Source organism: Papio anubis, chromosome 13 (assembly GCF_008728515.1).
Source record: "Papio anubis isolate 15944 chromosome 13, Panubis1.0, whole genome shotgun sequence".
Classification (NCBI taxonomy): domain Eukaryota; kingdom Metazoa; phylum Chordata; class Mammalia; order Primates; family Cercopithecidae; genus Papio; species Papio anubis.
Window position 1 is genome coordinate 94,242,253 of NC_044988.1, and position 22,289 is coordinate 94,264,541.

The following is a 22,289-nucleotide window of genomic DNA, read 5'->3' on the forward strand; positions in this document are numbered from 1 at the left end:
CCGTGCACCAGGTGTCGTTCCAAGCACTTTACATATATTAATCCTCAAAGCCAACCTCATGAGGCAGGTACTAATTATTATCCTCATTTTAGAGATGAGGAACAGGAGGTGTGGAAGCGTTGGGTAACCAGCCTGAGGTCACAGGTGGTAGGAGATGGAGCCAGATCAGGGCGCAGCTGCCTGGCTCCTGAGGCCACACAGGTGACAGCTGGTTTTAAGCTGACCTAGAGCTTCCTGATTAACTCACAGACCAGGGTGGAGATTGGGGAAGAATCCCAGGTCTTAACCTGGATGGCCCTCCCCTCACCAAGGAGCGGGTACCTGACCCCAGCTGGGTCAATCACGAGCCCTCTGAGGATCCTGATGTGCTGGGCTGCTCTCGGGAGTGGTGAGTGGCACTGCTTCCTGCCCTTCCCTGGCGTGACAGTGATGCTATTCTTCCCATCTGCGATCCCCCAGCCTCTTGGTCCCTTTTGGCCATCCATGGTTTCTGTTGTTTGCAACCACAGAACCCTGCTTGAGGTAGAATCTACATTACCGCTGGGGTGCGGTGGCTCACGTCTGTAATCCCAGCACTTTGGGAGGCCAAGGTGGGTGAATCACCTGATGTCTGGAGTTTGAGACCAGCCTGGCCAACATGGTGAAACCCCATCTCTCCTAAAAGTACAAAAATTAGCCAGGCGTAGTGGTGAGTGCCTGTAATCCCAGCTACTTGGGAGGTTGAGGCAGGAGAATCTCTTGAACCCAGGGGTCAGAGGTTGCAGTGAGCCAAGATCACACCATTGCACTCCAACCTGGGCAAGAGAAGCAAAACTCTGTCTCAAAAAAAAAAAAAAAAGAATCTACATTACCTTCCTCCCCACCCGGATCCGGATCTTTCCTAAGGGACTGTGCCCTCCCTGACCCCACGGTTAGCCCACGACTCTGAGGTATGGAGGCAAAAAAGAGAATCACTGGAGGTCTGTAGTGATAGACCACAGGGCTCTGTTTTTTGTTTGTTTTTGAGATGCAATTTCGTTCTCATCGTCCAGGCTGGAGTGCAATGGCGCCATCTCAGCTCACTGCAACCTCTGCCTCCCAGGTTCAAGCAATTCTCCTGCTTCAGCCTGCCGAGTAGCTGGGATTACAGGCACATGCCACCTTGCCCGGCTAAGTTTTGTATTTTTAGTAGAGACAGGGTTTCACCATGTTGGCCAGGCTGGTCTCGAACTCCTAACCTCAGGTGATCCACCCGCCTCGGCCTCCCAAAGTGTTGGGATTACAGGCATGAGCCACCACGCCCGGCCATGGCTCCGTTCTTACCTCTGTCATGTTGATCATTTTCCCAGTTTGGATCAGAACACAGGCCTGCTCATAAAGTTTGCAGCTGCCACAGCGGCAGAATTAATGCTTTGTGCAATAGAAGTGGGACTTTTAAAATGCTTTCAAGACTAGACGGCTGGATGGGGGCCAAGAAGATGACCTTTCACCAGCATAATGTAAGGTCTTGCGTGCGTTTCCGAAGAACCCATTGTGTGAGTACCAGACGGGGGAGGGAGGGCTGGCTGGACAGCAGTTCATGGGAAAAAGCTCTTGTGCATTTGCAGGGAATAACATAGCTCTTGGAAACATAAATGCCTCTAGTAATGCAGACTGCATCGCTAGAGATGGAGCGTCTAGGAAACTGGAGATGACAGTACCTTTCAGCTTGGTGGCTGTCAGTCCAAACGGCTAGCATGCTTCTAGTTCTGGTCCCCACATTTTTTAAGAGGGCTAATGACAAATTACAGTGTATTCCAATAAGGATAACCTGGGGTTCTGGGGAAGTCACAGCAACATGATGGCATTGACTACAGCTCAGGGAACCGTTGGGGGGCCAGGAACCCTGGGTGCAAATTGCTGCAGGGGAGGCCCAGGAAAGAGGCCCCAGAGACACAGCAGTAGGGAGGGGCTTTCGGAAATTAGAGATGTTTTAGTCAGGGCCTTTTGAGTGGCAAGTAACCAAAACCTACTGGAGCTCACTCAGCAAAAGGAGGAATTTAAGGGAAGAGGTGTTTTTTGTTGTTGTTGTTTGTTTTTTTAAGAGACAGAGTTTCACTCTTGTTGCCCAGGCTGGAGTGCAATGGCACAATCTCGGCTCACCACAACCTCCACCTCCCGGGTTCAAGCGATTCTCCTGCCTCAGCCTCCTGAGTAGCTGGGATTACAGGCACTTGCCACCACGCCCAGCTAAATTTTGTATTTTTAGTAGAGATGGGGTTTCACCATGTTGGCCAGGCTGGTTTCGAACTCCTGACCTCATGATCTGCCTGCCTCGGCCTCCCAAAGTGCTGGGATTACAGCGGTGAGCCACCGCATCCAGCCAGGAACAGTTGTGTTTTAAAACCTGGAGGGCAGGCATGGCACAGTGGCTCATGCCTGTAATCCCAGCACTTTGGGAGGCCGAGGTGGGTGGATCACAAAGTCAGGAGTTCAAGACCAGCCTGGCCAACATAGTGAAACCCCGTCTCTACTAAAAATACAAAAGTTAGCTGGGCATGGTGGCTGGTGCCTATAATCCCAGCTACTCGGGAGGCTGAGAAGAGGCAGGAGAATTGCTTAAACCCAGGAACGAGGCAGAGGGTGCAGTGAGCCGAGATCGCACCACTGCACTCCAGCCACTCCGGGAGACAGAGACTCCATCTTAGAAAAAACAAAGCAAAACAACAACAACAAAAAAACTAGAGGGCAGGAAGAGCAGCTCAGGTATTGAGCTGGGAGCTGGAACCTTGAAGAAACCAGGGCAGTTAGGCTCTCCAACTCTCTCTCCTACTTCCTCTTTTGCCACAAAACAACATTCTCTGCTTCTTGGGGCACTGGTCAGGAAACGCTGGCTCCCCACTAAACTGTTCGGGACTGGGGGCAGGACTACGGGTAGGGGATGAGAAGTGGGGCAGGGCAAGGAAGCCAGGAAGAGTAAGGAGAGGCAGGCAGGGGCCAGATAAGCGGGGCCGATTCTTTAAGAACAATTCAACGGACACCTGAGGCCCCTGCCCAACTTAGAGCTGGAATGTGGCTCCTCAAGGCCCCAAGGGTCCTGCCTTTTCTAGTCCCTCCCTTCCTCTCCCGAGAGTTGACCATTCTGGAGATTTGGGGGTTTTGCTTGCTTTTCTTATCCAAAGAAATAGAGGGTTCTTTTTTTGCCTGCCTTGTTTTAATTTTTTTTTTTTTTGCTGAGCAGATGTTTGTGAGGTTTGTTGTTGCTGTTGTTGCTTTGTTTTTAGTAGAGATGGGGTTTCACCATATTGCCCAGGCTGGTCTTGAACTCCTGGCCTCAAATGATCTGCCTGCCTTGGTCTCCCAAAGAGCTAGGATTACCGGCACGAAGCACTATGCCTGGCCCTGTGGGGTGTTTTAAGGTTGACATGAGTAGCTGAGGAGACGCAAGGCTGGTCCAGGACCTCCAGTACCTTTCAGGGGATGGAGCAACAGTGAGAAAACCCAGCGCGGCATCCATCCTGGACATCTTGGTAGAGCCCACTCCCTCGACAGCCTGGCCAGATAGAGGAGAGAAGGCGGCAGGCTCCCCGAGGAGAAGGAAGAGATAGTCAGTGGTGGAAAAATTGGCGGAAACTTCTCCACAACTTCATCCACGGAAATGATGCTCCGGACCCTGGCATTCATGTTGGTGGTTCCACCTGCAGACGCCTGAGCCAAGCCCACGGGTTTTGACCCCAGCTCCACCCCTTTGGCCAAGCAGACACTGGGCCTGGTGGACAAGGTCTAACCTGAGGGTTCTGGGAGTGAAGAGCTGGGCTGGGGAAGGTGATTCTGGGCCCTCTGGGTAGAGCAGGAGTAACCAAGTGGCTGGACAATGTACCCAGGGCCGGGGCATGGGTTGGGGGTGCCTGAGCAGGAGGGCCAGAGGGCCAGGGAATAGTAGCTCTGGGGAGCTGTGTCTGGGAGCCCATGTCTGGGTGTTGGGGAACAGCCTTGTAGGCCCAGCTCAGAAGGGTTCCACAGTGACCTAGGTCCTCTGGGATCTGGGATGGAGTGGGACTGCCTCAAAGCTGTCATTGTTGCTCCCTCGCCCGCCTGACTGTCTGGGGCTTAAAATAGCAGGAGCACAGCGGATCTCCTGAGAGAAGTTTCTGGCAAAGAGATTTGGGGGGAGGGGTGTGAGTCACAGCTGGGAACCCTTGAGTTTGAAGCTCCCAAAGCCCAGCTGCTCCACCCCTGCCCCCAGGGAGCCTGGAATCCATGGGCAGGGCAGGTGGGGGGTCCTCTGTTCCCTCCCTGTCCTGCTGTGGGAGTGGGGAGACTGGGTCCTGCCCCAGCTCTGCCGTGGAGGTACTGGCTAGATGACTGGGCCAAGTCCTGCCCCCTTCGGACCTCAGTTTCCCAGATGTACCAGGAGATGTGGACCTTGACATCTGCTGCGAGGTCCCTGGAGTTCACGGCAGGTGGTCCCAGTACAGACCCCCAGAGTCAGACAGCCATGGACTGAAATCCCAGTTCCACTCCCACTGGCTGAGTGTCTCTCAGCAAGTCCTCCCAGCTCTCCGGGTGAGTTTCCTCACCTGTAAAATTCACAATGAAACCAAGTCCTGCTCGTTCCAAGCTTCAGATTGCGCTATCCGGTAAGGATCCTCGCAGCTCCCGGGCACTGGTCCCCCGCCCCCCTCCCTGCACCCCAGCCTCCACCCCATCCTCAGATGGCACATTTTGTGCTGCCAGGAATGTTAGCAGCGACGTGACCCCACTTTTAATGCCATGTACTTTACACACGCTACCTCTGGCTCCCACGCCCTGGAGGACAGAGCTGGCTACTGTCCCCAGCGCTCTCCTGGGACATCCTCAACCTCAGTACTGGCCACTCCTGGACAGAAGGGGTAGTGGCTCCTGAGCGGGCCCTCTTGGGCATCTACCATGTGCCAGGCCCTGTGCTTGGCTCACCCCTGGAGTCCTGTGGGGCAGGGCTGATGCTCCCTGTTATGAGATGGGGAGACAGGCTCGTTGCTTCCCTGTCTCAAAGGGGTGCAGGGACCCTTTGCAGTCCACAGTCCGCAGGACGCAGGGTCTGGACCGCGCGGTGCGTGTGGCCGGGGCGCCCTCTAGCGGCCGCTCTGCATGCCGTGTTGCCGGCGCGAGAGCTGCCCTAGGGTGGAAGCGCAGCGGCTGGCGCGGGAAGTCCCTTCTCCGAGCCCACCCGTGTCCCGCCTGCTGCGTCTCCACCTCCTCCGAGCTGCGAGCGGTCTGGCCCTGCCTGTCAGTCCTCGTGGCTTTGCAGGGACCCCACCGTGGCCGTACGCCCCGCCCCGATTACCATGGAGACGGCTTGTACACAGTTTCCCCTTTCCTCCGCCCAGTCCTGGGGTCCCACGGCCGCCTAGGTGGGAGCCCGCCAGGTCGGGGCGGGGCCGGGCGCCCATGAACAGCGGGGTCCCGGCCACCCTGGCCGTGCGGAGAGTGAAATTCTTCGGCCGTCACGGCGGGGAGGTAAGGCCCAGCGGGCTCTGCCCAGACTCCCGGCTTTGCGTGCAGAGTGGTTCCTGGTTCTGTGTAGTGGGGGTTCCAGAATGTTCTCTGGGCATTAGCTTAGGATATGGAGTCTAGAGTAGACTTTGCTAACCCAAGAAGGCTCAAAGTAGGCTCTCAGCTCCAGTGCTGGGCCCCAGCTCCAGAGCAGCTCTAGGTTCTAAGCTCTGCCTCTAAAAAGAGCCCCGGGCTCTGGGCTCTGCCTGGAGAGGGGCACAAAGCTCCCTGCTGACTCTGGTGCTTTCTGGGGCCCTGGCTCTAAAGTGAACTCAGGGCTTAGAGTACATTCTGGGCTCTCCGTTGTCAGCTGCAGCTTTGGAATGAGATCTTGGCTCTGGGGTTCCAGGCTAAGGTTCCAGAGAAGGCTCCTGCCTCTAGCTGCAGGCTCTGGTTTTACTGGGCTCCAGGGAGCCCAGTGCGTCCCGGGTTCTGGGCTCTGGTGGTGGAGTGAGGCTTGAAGTCCAGCTCCAACCCCAGGCTCTTGGGGGCAGTGTTTATGGGTCAGAGATGAGTGGACAGGGGTTTCTTCCCCAGAATGGGACCGCTTTTGCGCTCTGTTTCTAGGTCAATTCCTCTGCCTTCTCCCCTGATGGCCAGATGCTGCTCACAGGCTCAGAGGATGGCTGCGTGTATGGCTGGGAGACCCGGAGTGGGCAGCTGCTGTGGAGGCTGGGTGGCCACACAGGTGGGGCTCCCACACCTGGCTCGGAAGACCTGAGGCACAAGGCTCTGGCATTCTGCAGAGCTGACCGCAGCGACCTCCGAAGAGCTGGGCACGGGTGCAGGGCAGGGCTAGGCAGGACAGGAGATGGGATGTGATACCCGGGCACTGGGGCTTAGACTCTAACAGGCCTGGACTCAGATCCTTCTTTAAAAACACACACACACACAAACTGTGATGTAACACACGTAATACTTACCGTCGTATATTTTTTTGTGTGTGACAGAATCTCGCTCTGTTACCCAGGCTGGACAACCTTGGCTCACTATAACCCCTGCCTCCTGGGTTCAAGCAATTCTCTGCCTCAGCCTCCCGAGTAGCTGGGATTACAGGCACCTGCCACCACACCCGGCTAATTTTTTTTTTGTATTTTTAGTAGAGGCGGTGTTTCACCATCTTGGCCAGGCTGGTCTTGAACTTCTGACCTTGTGATCCACCCCCCTCAGTCCCCTGAAGTGCTGGGATTAAAGGCGTGAATCACTGTGCCCGCCTTATTGTATACATTTTTAAGTGTACAGTTCAGAGAATCCAGTACCTTCACATTGTCGTGACACCAATCTCCAGAACTCTTTTCCTCTTGCAAAACTGAACCTCTGTCCCCACTAAACAAGTCCCCAATCTCCCTCCTCCTAGCCCCTGACAACCAGTTTTTCTTTTTGTCTCTATGAATCTGACCTCTCTGGGTGCCTCTAAGTGGAGTCACACAGTATTTGTCTTTTTGTGACTGGCTTATTTCACTTAGCATGATGTACTTAAGTTTCAGCCATGTCGTACCTACCACTGTTTTGACTTTGATCTTGGTCAAGGCCTGTCACCTCGCTGAGCCATTTCCACTGCAAGCAAAGTATCTAGCACCCAGTGAGGACTCAATAGATGTAACTATTTTAATTATTATTCAGGAGACAAGAAAAAAAAATCAGGCAATTATAGGCAGTCTGATTAATGCTGCAAGGAGGGAAAATCAGCGGCTGGGAGCTCAAAGGAGGCAATTCACCTAGGCAGCGGTTGTTAGGGCAAGTTTCTGGGAGGTCCTTACTTTGACTTGGGTATTGATGATTTTTCAGATGAGCACACTGAGGTTGGGTGTTCCAAGGCTGACGGCCCAGCCCAGGCCAAGCCATGGAAATCCAGGCATTTCTGGGAGGCTGGAGTTTGGGTGAGGGGCGGCTGGCAACGAGGCTGGGAAAATTAGCAAGGATTGGACTGTGTGGGCAGAAGGTGGCGGGCAGTGCTCTGTCACCTGACTGTGGCCACCCACCCAGGCCCCGTGAAGTTCTGCCGCTTCTCCCCTGATGGCCACCTCTTCGCCAGCGCCTCCTGTGACTGCACTGTCCGCCTGTGGGACGTGGCAAGAGCCAAGTGTCTGCAGGTCCTGAAGGGTGAGTGAGCTGGGAGCCAAGCAGCCAGGCCTGCGTTCCCTTTCAGACGGTGCTATGTCCTGTGTCATGTCACCTTTCCTCCTTCCCCGACCCCGGGCTGGTGCCTGCAGGTCACCAACGGAGTGTGGAGACGGTCAGCTTCAGCCCTGACTCGAGGCAGCTCGCATCAGGTGGCTGGGACAAGCGGGTGATGCTTTGGGAAGTGCAGGTATGTCGAGGGCCTGGGGCCACCAGCCTGGGACTCAAGGACCAGTTCCAGAGAGGATGTCACCAGTGTTGCCCTCCCGGCTCAAACCCTCCACTGGTTCCGCAGGGTCCATGCCCACAGCGGGCAACCAAGGCTGCCCCCACCTGGCCACAGCCGCCTCTCCAGGCCTCCCTGCACACAGCAGCCCTCGGGCTTTTTGCACGAGGTCCCCTTGCCTGGACTGTCAAGGCCCAGGTAGCCAGCTGCCCTCTGCTGCCTCCTGAAGCTCAGGACTCTCTCTAGTCTGGCCAGATGCTGCGCCTCTTAGTTGGGCACCGAGACTCCGTCCAGAGCAGCGACTTCTCACCCACGGTGAACTGCCTGGTGAGCCTAACCTCTGCCCTGGGCCCCACCTTGGTGGCCCCATACCCACTTGGAGCGGAGCGGTGGGAAGGGGATGGACTCCGGGACCCACCTAAATGCGGAGTGGGTGGGGAGCTGGCGGGGCCAGACTCACAGAAGCTGCCTGCAGGCCACCGGCTCCTGGGACTCCACCATACGCATCTGGGACCTGCGGACGGGGACCCCAGCCGTCTCCCACCAGGCGCTAGAGGGACACAGTGGCAACATCAGCTGCCTGTGCTACTCAGCATCTGGCCTCCTGGTAAGTGGGTGTCCTGGGTTCCAGGGTGGTCCCCTGCTGGCAGCCAGGCCCTTAAGGCTCCCAGGCCCCAAACCCCAGGGATCAGAGCTGTCTGCTGTCCAGGCCTCCGGTTCCTGGGACAAGACCATCCACATCTGGAAGCCCACAACCAGCAGTCTGCTTATCCAACTGAAGGGCCACGTCACCTGGGTGAAGAGCGTAGCCTTCTCTCCCGACGAGCTGTGGCTGGCCAGCGCCGGCTATTCCCGCATGGTAACCACCCCAGGCCTGTCCCGCTCCTACCCACCCACTCTCCCTCCACCAGGAGCCCTCAGCACTCACTCCAGAAGGCCCACATCCCCACTTGCCCTAGCTAGGAGGGGGCAAGGGCAGGACCCAGGTGCCAGCCTCTCCACCTAATGGCCAGCACAAGGTCAGGGCTGGCCCATTGGCAACTGCATTGACATTTCCATGACCCAAATGGCATCAGGCAGAAGGGAACTCCTGCTCTGAAATTTCAAATACAGCCCACAAACAAAACCCACACCAAGCGGCTGAGATGTTCTTTGGCCCAGGGGCGGTGGCTCACACCTGTAATCCCAGCACTTTGGGAGGTAGAGGTAGGTGGATCACCTGAGGTCACGAGTTCAGGCAAAGACTCCATCTCAAAAAAATGTTGTCTGGGACTTTCCTGGAGGTGGCTTCAGATGCCACAGTGGCCTGGCGAGGCTTCCTGCCATGCCCCCTCCTTTTCCAGGTCAAAGTCTGGGACTGCAACACAGGAAAGTGCCTTGAGACCCTGAAGGTAAGGCAGGGCGCTGTGGCACTGAGGGAGCCATGGACAGCTTCTCCCAAGGCAGGACTTGCCTCGAGCCCCACCCTCTACTCTTGGCAGGGAGTCCTGGATGTGGCCCACACCTGTGCCTTCACCCCAGATGGGAAAATCTTAGTGTCTGGAGCTGCCGATCAGACCAGACGTCGAATATCCCGCATGACCAAATCACCCAGCGACCCTCAAACCTAACACCACCTGGGAGGGCGCCGACCTCACCTGCTCCCCTCAGTGGCACGCCGCTTCCCACCACAGGCCCAAAGTGACTGTGCCGGCATCCAACAGATCCCCATGGCCAGGACTCTCCCGGCCCTAACCACAGCAGACAACAGCAGCGGCCCGGATGCTTGCTGGAACCCATCACACACCTGGTCCCCAGAACCAGACCCACCCGCCTCAACCCAATCAGTGGAAGTGCCAGGAAACAAAGCAGTCTCAGCCAGCTGTGCTTTACTGACAATGCGCCACTCAGGCCTTGACCGCGTACTTCCGCAGCGGGTACAGCCGCTCCTTCCGCTGCTGCTTCTTGGTCTTCAGGTTCTCCTCGTGCTTGTTGAGCCGGCGGCGCATGGCGCGTGTCTTCTTAGGCCGCAGGTCCAGGGGCTTGTACTTCTTGCCCTGGGAGACAGATGGCAGGGTGAATCCAAGAACCCGGGTCTGATAGCAGCAGCTAACGGGGCTCGGGAGGGCCATCCAGAGCCACTCAGGAGGACGCTGCTGCCAAAGGACTGGCAGCAGGCCACATACTTCACTAGCTCAATTTAATCCCCCCAAATTTAAGCCTGGTGGGGCCATCCTCATTTCATGTAAGTCTGCCGACCTGGGCTGAGTGCCCAAGTCTTGGCAAAGCTGTGGAAGAGCTGGGGCTTGCACCTCAGGCAAGTTGACTCCCAACTCAGTGGTCCTTCCACTGCCCGATTCCCAGTCAGGAGGACAGTCAGTCACATGACAATCTAGTACAGGGTGCGCAGCACCTCCCAAGCCCCAGGTGTGGTTACTGCTACCTCGGCTCTGGTTAGTGAGTATGCTGGGGGCTGAGGCAGTATTCCATCCATCGGTAGGCAGGGCCCACCAGGTGCTGCCCACATGAATGTCCAGCCTCAGAGGCCTGGCTGGCCAAGGCCACTCGCCCCACCCTCTTCCTGCTTTGGGGCCCCTGCCCACAGCTGTCACAGAGCCATCATCTGTCTCTCCATCCTTGGCTCCCATTCCTGCCCCACTTGCTCTCCAGCAGGGGGTTCTAGACCATGATGGCTCTCACTGGTCCCTCTTGTGTTCTGCAAAGGTCCCCTGCGCCCCCTTCAGGACTGGGCCCTGTGCTTCGAGCTGGCTTGGCAAAGAATCTGACCCAGTCCCGGCTCAGGGGTCCCAGCCTAGTGAGGAAGACTGAACAGGTAATAAATGGCCCGTGGTGTGGGGGAGGAGAGATGAAGGAAGGCGTCTCTTAAAGACGGGCAGTACCCTCAAAGGCAAGCACGGCGGGGGCCAGGGGAAAGGGCGTGCAGGCTCTCCCTGACCTGAACAAGTCAGGTGCAGGACAGACCCTAGCTAAGCTGGATGCTGAGGTCACAGGGCCCCAGGCCCCTGCAGGTGGCCAGAGGACTGCAGAAAGATCCCTGGACAATGAGGGCCAGCCCTGGAGGGTACTTGGAGGCAGGAAAGTCTTTGTCCTCCCACATCCCTCATTCCTGCTGGCACTGGCTGGGCATTCGGCCTTTTCACATTGGCTAACCCCCTAGAGTTCTGCTGTCCCCCAAACAACCACTAGCCACACGGAGCTGTTGACGTTAACGATTGACTTTTGCCACACACATGCTAGTGTCCCCTGAACAGCTAACATAGCTACACTATGGCTTTTTTCATTTTTTTGAGATGAGGCCTCACTATGTTGCCCAGACTGCACTTTAACTCCTGGGCTCAAGCCATCTCCTGCCTCGGCTTCCCAGTAGCTGCGGTTACGGGCCTGTGGCACTTCATCAGCCATGGCTGCTGTTTCCATGTCAAACCTTCAAGTTATTCAAACACTAACTTGGGTAGTGATGTGGAACCATTTTGCACATTAAAGACCCTCGGGCATGGTGGCTCACACCTGTAATCCCAGCACTTTGGGAGGCTGAGACGGGCGGATCACAAGGTCAGGAGATGGAGACCATCCTGGCTAACAAGGTGAAACCCCGTCTCTACTAAAAATACAAAAATTAGCCGGGCATGGTGGTGGGCGCCTGTAGTCCCAGCTACTCGGGAGGCTGAGGCAGGAGAATGGCATGAACCCAGGGGACAGAGCTTGCAGTGAGCCGAGATTGTACCACTGCACTCTAGCCTGGGCAACAGAGTGAGACTCTCTCTCAAAAAAAAAAAAAAAAAAAAATTAAAGACCCTCATCAGGTAACTTTGGGGGAGATTATCCTGGATAATCCCAGAAGGCCCGATCCAATCAGCTGAAAGCCTTAAGTGCAGGGCTGAGGCTCCCTCCAAGTCCCCTCTGGGAACAGCAGCTTCAACCTGGGCCCTGAGTCCCAGCCAGCCCCCACAATCACCTAAACCCATTCTTCAGAATACGTTGGATGTGTGTGTACACACCGTCTCCCACTAGTTTTGTTTCTCTGCTTGAACCCTAATAAGACGAATGTTAAGGACAAGACCAGAAAATGGTCATTAAAATTCAAGACTAGGCCGGGCGCGGTGGCTCAAGCCTGTAATCCCAGCACTTTGGGAGGCCGAGACGGGCGGATCACGAGGTCAGGAGATCGAGACCTTCCTGGCTAACACGGTGAAACCCCGTCTCTAATAAAAAAATACAAAAAACTAGCCGGGCGAGGTGGCGGGCCCCTGTAGTCCCAGCTACTCGGGAGGCTGAGGCAGGAGAATGGCGTAAACCCGGGAGGCGGAGCTTGCAGTGAGCTGAGATCCGGCCACTGCACTCCAGCCTGGGCAACAGAGCGAGACTCCGCCTCAAAAAAAAAAAAAAAAAATTCAAAACTAAGAGGGGGGCCAGACACCTGTGCACACCTCCCAGGAAAACTCAAGCCGACCCTCCCCAAAGCAAGGTTTGGAACCGGGGCCCATCATGCCATTGGTTGTGGGTGTCTAGGCCTCAGGGTCCTCATCTGAAAAAAGAGCATGGCAGGTGCCTGGCAGGCACTGACTGACACCCAGTACTAGTAAGAGGCAGTGAAAACCTTCAACAGCCAGTCCCATCACTGTCCAAGCCACTCAACTGGGAAGGCTGGATTCAAAACCAGTCTCCAGCCAGGATACCCCAAGCCCCAACGAATTATTGACATGTGCAGCCGGAGGAAGTGGTCTGCAGAGCCACATGCCAGTGCAAGACACTGGTAGAAGGGAGAGTGGTTAGGGAAGGCTAACCACTCTCAGCCCCAGGCACCAAGGAAAACCTCTTTATCATGCCCCCTGGCCAGGGACGGCTAGCACTTAGCTTCCTGAAGCCAACCTTCCCTATGCCCCAGCAGACTCACCTTGTAGAATTTCCTGAGGTTTTCTTTCTGAGTCTGGTTAATGACTGTGAGAACACGGGCGATGGATTTGCGGACGACTCGTCTACAAAACAGATGTCAGTGAAGATGGGGAAGAGACACAGCACTTCCCAAGGCTCAGGACCCATATATAGGGCAGGGATAGCTGCAGCCTCCCCTATCAACCCATCCATATTCACTCAGGAGGAAAGTGTTCTGGGAGTGAGGTCTGAGGGGAGAAGAGAGGGACATGGCATGGGCGTTCCAGGAATGGGGCAGGGAATCCAGTGCTGTTGAGCTGTAAAGTGTCAGTTGAGACAGCAGAGGCTTTGAGGAAGTGCAGGCTGGATAAATGAGGCAGATCAGGAAAAGACCTTCAATCCCAGAACACGAATTTATCCTGAGGGCTAAGACCCGATCAATGCCAGTTTCAATGAGCTGATGGGAGGGAATCATGCCACAAAGCAGGCAATCAGGCTAGTTTAGGGAATCGCAGGAGAAATGAGACATTTGCAAACTGGAGTCACTACAAGCCAGGAGACTGAAGCAAGCAACAAGCTGGGCAGAAGTTATTTGTAGTCATGGCAGGATGAGGGAGTCACCTAGTAGACGGCTGAGGATTCAGTGTGCAACCGTGCTTATCCAATCCTCCCACCCCTGCCCCCACTAAGGTTGTTTGGGGGAAAAGAGGACGACCACCTTTTTTTTTGGAGACAGGGTTTCACCTGCCAACCAGGCTGAAGAGCAGTGGCTCCATGATAGCCTCCCAACTCCTGGGCTCAAGTGATCCTCCTGCCTCAGCCTCCAGAGTAGCTGGGACCACAGGCCTGCACCACACCCATCTGATTTTTTTTGAGAAGTAGACTTTGTACCCAGGTTGATGAACTCCAAACCCACATTCCTTTCACAAGTCTCCCGCACTCTTAGCCATGTAAAATAACTTACGCTGCCACTCCAGGGTGCAAGCCACCCACCTACCAAGGGGCGAAAGGTGAATTAAAAACTCAAGTGTTGGTGGGAAGCGGAAGGAAAGGGTCCACGTAGCTTTGAAGGTAGCATTAAGGTGGGTCTCCGGGGATGCACTCCAGGCACAAGGACCGCCAAGGTCAAGGCAGGTAAGAGGCTAAGCACACAACGGGTCTCCCATGCGCCCCAAGATGCACGGAGTGGGCACCTAAGCGGTCAGCTCCTTAAGCCAACTTTGAAATCCTCCGACGATCCCGATGCACACGTGATCCCTACCCACGAGGGCTGTGATTCGGCCGCCTCACTTACATCTTAGAGAGCTTGGAGGCCGCACCGCCTGTCACTTTGGCGACGCGCAGCTGGGACAGTTCCACCTTCAGGTCGTCCAGCTGTTTCAGCAGCTCCTCCTTCTTCTTCCCGCGAAGATCTCGAGCCTTGATCTTGGCCTGCGCGCAAGAGAGCGTGTGGCTCAGCCAGGCCGCGGGGCCGTATCCCCTTCACCTGCGTGGCCAGCCCCCAAAGGCGCGCGATTCGCCATCGACTACGAGTGCGCCGGAGCCCTACCCAGGTCTCACGACAGTCTCCCTCAACGGCCGTGCTCGGCTACAGTAACCCAGGCCCCGGCCGCGCGCCTCTCCCAGCAGAGAAGCGAAGAGGCGGGCTGTGGTGGCGCGAGACCGTTCTGCGCGGCGCCCCACAGGCCCGGCTGGCAGACAGAATCCGGGGACTCAGCCCGCACCGCCTGCCCCAACCCCCGCGCCTCACAGCGATCGGATGGCGCCCGATTCCGCCGCTCTCACCATTGCTGCACAGGCCGCCGATGCCGCCGCCGCCGCCCGCTCCGAGGGAAAGAGGAAGTAGGCGGGGCTGACCTCCACAACTACTGCCGGGTGGCGGCGGGCGCGGCCAATGGCGCCGCAGCGGGGGAGCCCCGGCTCCGCCCCATCTCCCCGAGGAGCGCCGTGGTACGGCCAGCCCCGCCCGGAAGGGCTGGAGCCCCGCCCCGTGGTGCCAGCATTTTTTCACGGCACCGCTTGATAGCGAGGTCGGCGTCACGCTCTAGGCGCGCAGTTGGGGAAACCGAGGCCCAACGTGGGCGGCAGCATACCAGAGATGGCACACGGAGGACTCGAATTCGTCCATTCAGTCATTCATTCGTTCATTCATTCATTCGGGAAACCTTGCAGATCTCCCAATCTGGGCAACTCTGAGCTGGGCGCCAGTAGTCTGGGTGTGCTGAGGGGAGGAGGGGCCAAAGTTTTCAAAAATGATGAACCAAGGCTCATGTCGTGGAGGAATTTAAAGTGCGAGGTGGGCGGGAAGGGCGGGCTCAGGCAGTTATAATCAAACTTCATAAAGGTTCTGGGGAGGCAGTATGTGGAGCTGCAAAGAGCATTTACATCCTTTATTTTTATTTATTCATTTATTTATAAATGGCAGCTCTGTCGCCCAGGCTGCCAGGCTGGAGTGCAGTGTCGCGATCTCGACTCACTGCAACCTCCGCCTCCCGGGTTCCAGCGATTCTCCTGCCCCAGCCTCCCGAGTAGCTGAGTAGCTGGGATTACAGGCATGCACCACCACGCCTGGCTAATTTTTTGTATTTTTGGTAGAGACGGATTTTCGCTATGTTGCCCAGGCTGATCTTGAACTCTTGAGCTCAGGTGATCCGCCCGCCTCGGCCTCCCAAAGTGCTGGGATTACAAGTGTGAGCCGCCACGCGTGGCCCCCAGCCTTTTGTTTTGTTTTGTTTTGTTTTGAGACAGGGTCTCCCTCTGTCACCCTGGCTAGAGGGCAGTGGCGCGATCTTCGCTCACCAAAACCTCCGCTTTCGGGGTTCAAGAAGTCCTCCCACCTCAGTCTCCTGAGTAGCTGAAACTGCAGGCACAAGCCACCAGGCCTGGCTAATTTGTTTAGTTTTTGTAGAGCTGTTGCCCAGGCTGGTCTCCTGGGCTCAAGCAATCCGCCCGCCTTGGCCTCCCAGAGTGCCTAGGATTACAGGCGTGAGCCACCCCGCCTGGCCATACAGCCTTTTTTATTTTTATTTTATTTTTTATATATTTTTTGAGATGGAGTCTGCCTCTGTCTCCGAGGCTGGAGTGCAGTGGCACGATCTCAGCTCACTGCAACCTCCGCCTCCTGGGTTCAAGAGATTCTCCTGCCTTAGCCTCCCCAGTAACTGGGACTACAGGTGTGTGCCACTATGCCCAGCTAAATTTTTCTATTTTTAGTAGAGACAAAGTTTAGCCAGGCTGGTCTTGAACTCCTGACCTCAAGTGATCCACCTGCCTCGGCCTCCCAAAATACTGGGATTATAGGCGTGAGCCACCGGGCCTGGCTAGTACAGCCTTTCTTAAAGTGAACCTGACCAGGTTTCAAATTCTTGCTCTGCTGCCAAGGTAGTAGTTGAGACTCTTGGGAAATCTCTTCCCCTCTCTTGAGTCTCAGTTTGCTGACATGTGAAATGAGGCATTTATGAGAATTAGAGGAGACACCTGTAAACCTATTAACCCCAAATCCGATGCATAACAATGGCTCAAAATATCATCGGTGTTCATGTTCCCAGAGGAAGGAACACTTCAGGAGAGCCCAGAAAGTAAAACGGGGATTCACAAAGCAGGGCATGTTTAGGTTTTCTGATTAATGTCTGCCAACCAGTAGGCATTAATCAGTACTCCAGTGCCACTCCCTTGCCCTTAATAAAGACACGCCACCTCTTAGAGCTACGGTTGAAGCCAGATTGTCCTCTTGTTACTACCAGGTGTAACCACCCACAAGGAGACTTCTCCTATGAGTAGCAACTTCCTCTGTGCAATCCTCTCCTTAGCCCCAAACAGTCTGAAATAAAATGATGCATTTATGTGTCTGTTTCCACAGCCAACCTAGAAGTTCTCTGGGGACAGAACCTTGGCGGACACCTGACTTAATTTTTCTAGTCTTCAGGCCCAGCACATGAATGCTTGTTGGATGAGTTAATGAACCTAGACCCACACCAAGGTGAGGCAGGCTTCCAGGAGGTGGAGGGATACGTGGGAAAAAAGAGAGGAGAGGGCAATCCTGGCATGGCTTAGTCTTTTTCTTTTTTTTTTTTTTTTTTTTGGCATCGAGTCTGCTGGCTAGGTCACCCCAGGTTGGAGTGCAGTGGCGCCGATCTCGCCACTGCTCCTCGGCCTCCCCAGGTTCACGCCATTCTCCTCTGTCTCAGCCTCCGAGTAGCTGGGACTACAGGCTCACCACCACCGCTAGTTTTTCTTTTTGTATTTTTAGTAGAGACGGGTTTCACCATGTTAGGCCAGGGACAGCCCTGATCTCCTGACCTCGATCCACCCGGCCGGCCTCCCAAAGTGCTGGGATTATGGCTTGACGTCACACCGGGCCAGTCTTTTTTTCTTTTCTTTTTTTTTTTTTGAGACAGAGTCTCGGCTTGTCACTCCAGGCTGGAGTGGCCTGATCTCAGCTCACTGCAAGCTCCGGCCGGTTTACGCCATTCTCCTGCCTCAGCCCCGAAAGAAGCTGTAATTACAGGCCAGCCAAGCACTCGCCTCCTCGCTGTTTTTTTTTGTATTTTTAGTAGAGATGGGGTTTTGACTGTGCTAGCCAGCATGGTCTCGACCTCCTGACCGCGGATCCGGCCTGCCTCGGCCTCCCAAAGTGCTGGGATTACAGGTTGAGCCACTACCGGGCCGCTTAGTCTTTTTTTTTTTTTCCCTTTTTGAGATAGAGTCTCACTCCACCCAGGCTAGAGTGCAGTGGCACAATTTCAGCTCGCTGTAACCTCTGTCTCCCAGGTTCAAGCGATTCTTGTGCCTCAGCCTCCTGAGTAGCTGGGATTACACAGGTGTGTGCAACCATGCCTGGCTAATCTTTGTATTTTTTCCCCCCCAAACTGGAGTCTTGCTCTGTCGCCCAGGTTGGAGTGCAGGAGCACGATCTCGGCTCACTGCAACCTCTGTCTCCCGGGTTGAAGTGACCCTCCTGCCTCAGCCTCCCAAGTAACTGGGATTACAGGCACGCGCCACCATGCCCAGCTAGTTTTTGTTTTTTTGGTAGAGACACGGTTTTACTATGTTTTACCTGGCCACCATGTTGGCCAGGCTGGTCTCGAACTCTTAACCTTGTGATCTGCCCTACTCGGCCTCCCAAAGTGTTGCGATTACAGGTGTGAGTCACTACACCTGGCCGGCATGGCTTAGTCTTAAATGCAAATCTAGGCCGGGCACGGTGGCTCATGCTTGTAATCCCAGCACTTTGGGAGGCTGAGGCAGGCGGATCACCTGAGGTCAGGAATTCGAGACCAGCCTGGCCAATGTGGTGAAACCCCGTCTCTACTAAAAATACAAAAATCAGCCAGGCATGGTGGTGCGCGCCTGTAATCCCAGCTACTCTGGAGGCTGAGGCAAGAGAATCACTTGAACCCGGGAGGCGGAGGTTGCAGTGAGCCGAGATCGTGCCATTGTACTCCAGCCTGGGTGACAAGAGGGAAACTCTGTCTCAAAAAAAAAAAAAAAAATCAAATGGTGCAGGGTGGCTTTCCTGTTTTTCAAATGCTTATACTAGAGTTAATGACTCTGCACATCTTTTTTGAAACTGAAGTCATTTGTGACTCTTCCTCTTACATGCCACATCTAGTCAACCAGCAAATCTCATCTACTGTACCTTCAAAATTCACCCAACTTGAAACCAGGTGAGGTGGCTCACGTCTGTAATCCTAGCACTTTGGGAGGCCGAGGTGGGTGGATCACCTGAGGTCAGGAGTTTGAGACCAGCCTGGCCAACATAGTGAAACCTTGTCTCTACTAAAAATACAAAAAAAAAAAAAATTAGCTGGGCATGGTGGTGGGTGCCTATAATCACAACTACTCGGGCAGCTGAGGCAGGAGAATTGCTTGAACCTGGGGGGCAGAAGTTGCAGTGAGCCAAGATTGCGCCACTTCACTCAAGCCTGGGCAAAAAAGCAAAACTCCATCTCAAAAAATACAAAATTGGGGCCGGGTGCGGTGGCTCACACCTGTAATCCCAGCACTTTGGGAAGCTGAGGCAGGTGGATCACCTGAGGTCAGGAGTTTGAGACCAGCCTGGCCCACATGGTGAAACCCTGTCTCTACTAAAAATACAAGTTAGCCAGATGTGGTGGCAGGTGCCGGTAATCCCAGCTACTCCAGAGGCTGAGGCAGGAGAATCACTTGAACCTGGGAGGTAGAGGGTGTAGTGAGATGAGACCATGCCACTGCACTCCAGCCTGAGCAATAGAGTGAGACTCCATCTCAAAAAAAAAGTTGTCTGGGTGCAGTGGCTCATGCCTGTAATCCCAGCACTTCAGGAGGCAGAGGTGGGCGGATCACCTGAGGTCAGGAGTTCCACTCCAGGCCAACCAACATGGAGAAACCCCATTTCTTTTTCTTTTTCTTTTTCTTTTGAGACGGTGTCTTGCTCTGTCGCCCAGGCTAGAGTGCAGTGGCCGGATCTCAGCTCACTGCAAGCTCCGCCTCCCGGGTTTACGCCATTCTCCTGCCTCAGCCTCCCGAGTAGCTGGGACTACAGGCGCCCGCCACCTCGCCCGGCTAGTTTTTTGTATTTTTTAGTAGAGATGGGGTTTCACCGTGTTAGCCAGGATGGTCTCGATCTCCTGACCTCGTGATCTACCCGTCTCGGCCTCCCAAAGTGCTGGGATTACAGGCTTAAGCCACCACGCCCGGCCGAGAAACCCCATTTCTACTAAAAATACAAAATTAGCTGGGCATGGTGGTGCACGCCTGTAATCCCAGCTACTCAGGAGGCTGAGGCAGGAGAATCACTTGAACCCGGGAGGCTGAGGTTGCGGTGAGCTGAGATAGCCCCATTGCACTCCAGCCTGGGCAATAAGAGCGAAACTCCGTCTCAAAAAAATAAAAAAAAATTTACCCAACTTGTTCCCACCATCCTCATTGGCCCCTGCCTGGCTTGGGCTACCACTATCCCCTGGACGGTTGCTGTCACCATCTAAATCACCTCTCTACTTTGGTTCTCGATCCCAGATGTGTTCTCAATACAGTTGCTTAGAAGATCCTTTTCAAACAATTCAGACCTCTGATCATATCACTGTTCTGCTCAGAATTTCCAGAGCTGTCCCATTTGAATTAAGACTGAGTCCTTTCCTCGGCCTACACAGTCCTACTCTCCTCCCAACCCCCATCTCATCTCTCTTCTGTTCCTGGCTGTTTCTCAAATATACCGAGCCCACCCCAACCTCTAAGCCTTCACTTAGTTGCCTCCTTCATTTCCTTCCAGTCTCTGTTCAGTGTCACCTCCTCAGGGACACCTTTTTTTTTTTTTTTTGAGATGGAATCTCGTTTCGTCACCCAGGATGGAGTGCAATGGCATGATCTCGGCTCACTGCAACCTCCACCTCCTGGGTTCAAGTGATTCTCCCGCTCAACTTCCCGAGTAGCTGGGATTACAGGTGCGCGCCATCATGCCCAGCTAATTTTTGTGTTTTTGTAGAGACAGGGTTTCACCATGTTGGCCAGGCTGTCTTGAACTCCCGACCTCAGGTGATCTGCCAGCCTCGGCCTCCCAAAGTGCTGGGATTACAGGCCTGAGCCACTGCGCCTGGTCTTTTTTTTTTTTCTTTTTTGAACAGACTCTGGCCGGGCGCTGTGGCTCAAGCCTGTAATCCCAGCACTTTGGGGAGGCCGGCGGGCTGGGATCACGCAGGTCATCAGAGATCGAGACCATCCTGGCTAACACAGTGAAACCCCGCCTCTAATAAAAATACAAAAACTTAGCCGGGCGAGGTGGCGGCTTCTGTAGTCCCAGCTACTCGAGGCTGAGGCAGGAGAATGGCGTGAACCCGGGAGGCGGAGCTTGCAGTGAGCTGAGATCCCGCCACTGCACTCCAGCCTGGTGATAGAGCGACTGCTCAAAAAAAAAAAAACAGAGCCCTGTTCCGTCGCCCAGGCTGGAGTGCAGTGGCGCGATCTCCAATCACTGCAACCTCTGTCTCCCGGGTTTAGGAGATTCTCCTGCTTCAGCCTCCCGAGTAGCTGGGACTGCAGGTGCACACCATCTTGCCCGGTTAATTTTTGTATTTTCAGTAGAGACGGGGTTTCGCCATGTTGGCCGGGCTGGTCTTGAACTTCTGATTTCAAGTGATCTGCCCACCTTAGCCTCCCAAAGTGCTGGGATTACAGGTGTGAGCCACTGCACCCGGCCAGGACACCTCCTTTGATCACTTTATCTAAGGCACACTCAGGCACCGCATGATTTTTTTCCCCCCTCAACACTGTCAGCCCTGACATAGTATAATACGAATTTTTAAATGCTGTCTCCCTGGGTGGAATGAAAGTCCATGACCATGAGCAGGGACGTTATTCCATTTACCAGTTTCTTTGGGGGCTGCTTCTTTACTGGTAAAATGGGCACTTCTGGGTTCAAGTTCCTTCTGACCCATATGTTCTGGGGATATGAATTTCTGCTGTCTCGTGGCAGGCCTGAATCACAAAGACTTTTTCCCAGATATGGAACTGTATTGCAGGTGGGCTTTTCGTGTTTCCAGGACCCCTGAGACTTTTTTTTTGTGTGTGTGAGACGGAGTTTTGCTCTTGTCGCTCAGGCTGAAGTGCACTGGCGCGATCTCGGCTTACTGCAACCTCTACCTCCCGGTTTCAAGCGATTCTCCTGCCTCAGCCTCTCGAGTAGCTGGGATTACAGGCCTGCGCCACCACACCCGGTTAATTTTGTATTTTTAGTAGAGACGGGGTTTCAGCATTTTGGTCAGGCTGGTCTTAAACTTCTGACCTCAGGTGATCTGCCCGCCTCGGCTCCCGCAGTGCTGGGATTACAGACGGAGACTTTTCTTTAGCGCCAGTTTCCCACTATGGGAGTCTGTATCCTGGTTACCACGGAAGATTAGGTTGCATCATAGTCTGGCAATAGTTTTTTGATCTTTAGACACAGTTCAATGAGAAGTATTCGAAGCAGTAAAAATGAATCACATTCCAACTTTTATTAAGAAGAGTACTATTAGATGAAAACACTTTTCACAGTATTATATAAAAAGACCCATTTTACTTACCCTAAGGTAAGTAACAGAACCCCTAGGGTAACAGCCCAGGCACCAAATCTGACACCTCAGAGTCGTCCTTGACTTCCCTAACCCGCTTTCCCGCATCTCAGATTCTGAGAATTTGGTTTCTATCAAGATGTGCCTCTCAAGCCAGGCCTCTCCTGCCAGGACGGTGGTCACAGGGCCATCTCCCTCTCCTGGGGCCCCAACTGCCTGGTCAAGGTGACTGCTACACACGTGGGGTCGCAGAAACCCTCCAGTCACAACGTCTTCAACGTCTTGTCAGCCCTCTGATCGCACTAAACGTCTTTAAAGCCTCCCACTCCTTTAACAGGGTCACCTCTGTGTACAGGCGGCCTCCTCGTGCTAAGTGTGGCCGCGTTCAAGATTCCGAGACACAGACCCCTCCCGCGTCACTCCCCGGGCACAGGAACTCCTACTCATCCCTCAGTCATCAGCCCGAAGGTTTCTTCTCCAAGAAGCCTGCCCAGCACCCGAGAAGTAGAGCCGCGAGCCTTCTCCCGGGCGCCCAGCCTTCCCCCGTACAAGCA

General features: G+C 54.7%; 2 protein-coding genes across 7 annotated transcripts; one reads left to right on the forward strand and one right to left on the reverse strand.

The window, feature by feature from the left end:
* Nucleotides 1–4,678: 4,678 nt before the first annotated feature.
* Nucleotides 4,679–9,687, forward strand: WDR38 (WD repeat domain 38). Of its 6 annotated transcripts, XM_003918808.5 has the most exons (9): nt 4,785–5,457; nt 6,061–6,181; nt 7,480–7,596; nt 7,707–7,804; nt 8,087–8,167; nt 8,316–8,447; nt 8,550–8,699; nt 9,184–9,231; nt 9,322–9,687. In XM_003918808.5, the coding sequence occupies exons 1-9, from the start codon at nt 5,089–5,091 to the stop codon at nt 9,448–9,450; spliced, it is 1,245 nt and encodes a 414-aa protein (XP_003918857.2). In that variant the 5' UTR covers nt 4,785–5,088; the 3' UTR covers nt 9,451–9,687. The 6 variants fall into 6 exon arrangements, with proteins under 6 accessions (XP_021789072.1, XP_031510365.1, XP_031510363.1 ...); XM_031654505.1 differs by lacking the exon at nt 7,707–7,804 and having other exon boundaries at nt 4,687–5,457; nt 9,514–9,603; XM_031654503.1 differs by lacking the exon at nt 8,550–8,699 and having other exon boundaries at nt 4,690–5,457.
* Nucleotide 9,688: 1 nt separating this feature from the next.
* RPL35 (ribosomal protein L35) lies at nt 9,689–14,610 on the reverse strand. Its single transcript, XM_003918809.5, has 4 exons — nt 14,498–14,610; nt 14,007–14,143; nt 12,735–12,816; nt 9,689–9,876 (listed from the first exon to the last, which is right to left on the reverse strand). The coding sequence occupies exons 1-4, from the start codon at nt 14,498–14,500 to the stop codon at nt 9,727–9,729; spliced, it is 372 nt and encodes a 123-aa protein (XP_003918858.1). The 5' UTR covers nt 14,501–14,610; the 3' UTR covers nt 9,689–9,726.
* Nucleotides 14,611–22,289: the final 7,679 nt, after the last annotated feature.

Bases quoted from the DNA above. Each gene is read 5' to 3' on its own strand.
- WDR38 (XM_003918808.5), top strand. From the start codon at position 5,089: ATGCCGTGTTGCCGGCGCGAGAGCTGCCCTAGGGTGGAAGCGCAGCGG. The intron at 6,182-7,479 runs GTGGGGCTCCCA...CCACCCACCCAG, and splicing joins GAGGCTGGGTGGCCACACAG to GCCCCGTGAAGTTCTGCCGC. The intron at 7,597-7,706 runs GTGAGTGAGCTG...TGGTGCCTGCAG, and splicing joins GTGTCTGCAGGTCCTGAAGG to GTCACCAACGGAGTGTGGAG.
- RPL35 (XM_003918809.5), bottom strand. The intron at 12,817-14,006 runs GTAAGTGAGGCG...TCTGTTTTGTAG, and splicing joins GCCTCCAAGCTCTCTAAGAT to ACGAGTCGTCCGCAAATCCA. The intron at 9,877-12,734 runs GTGAGTCTGCTG...TCTGTCTCCCAG, and splicing joins ACCTCAGGAAATTCTACAAG to GGCAAGAAGTACAAGCCCCT.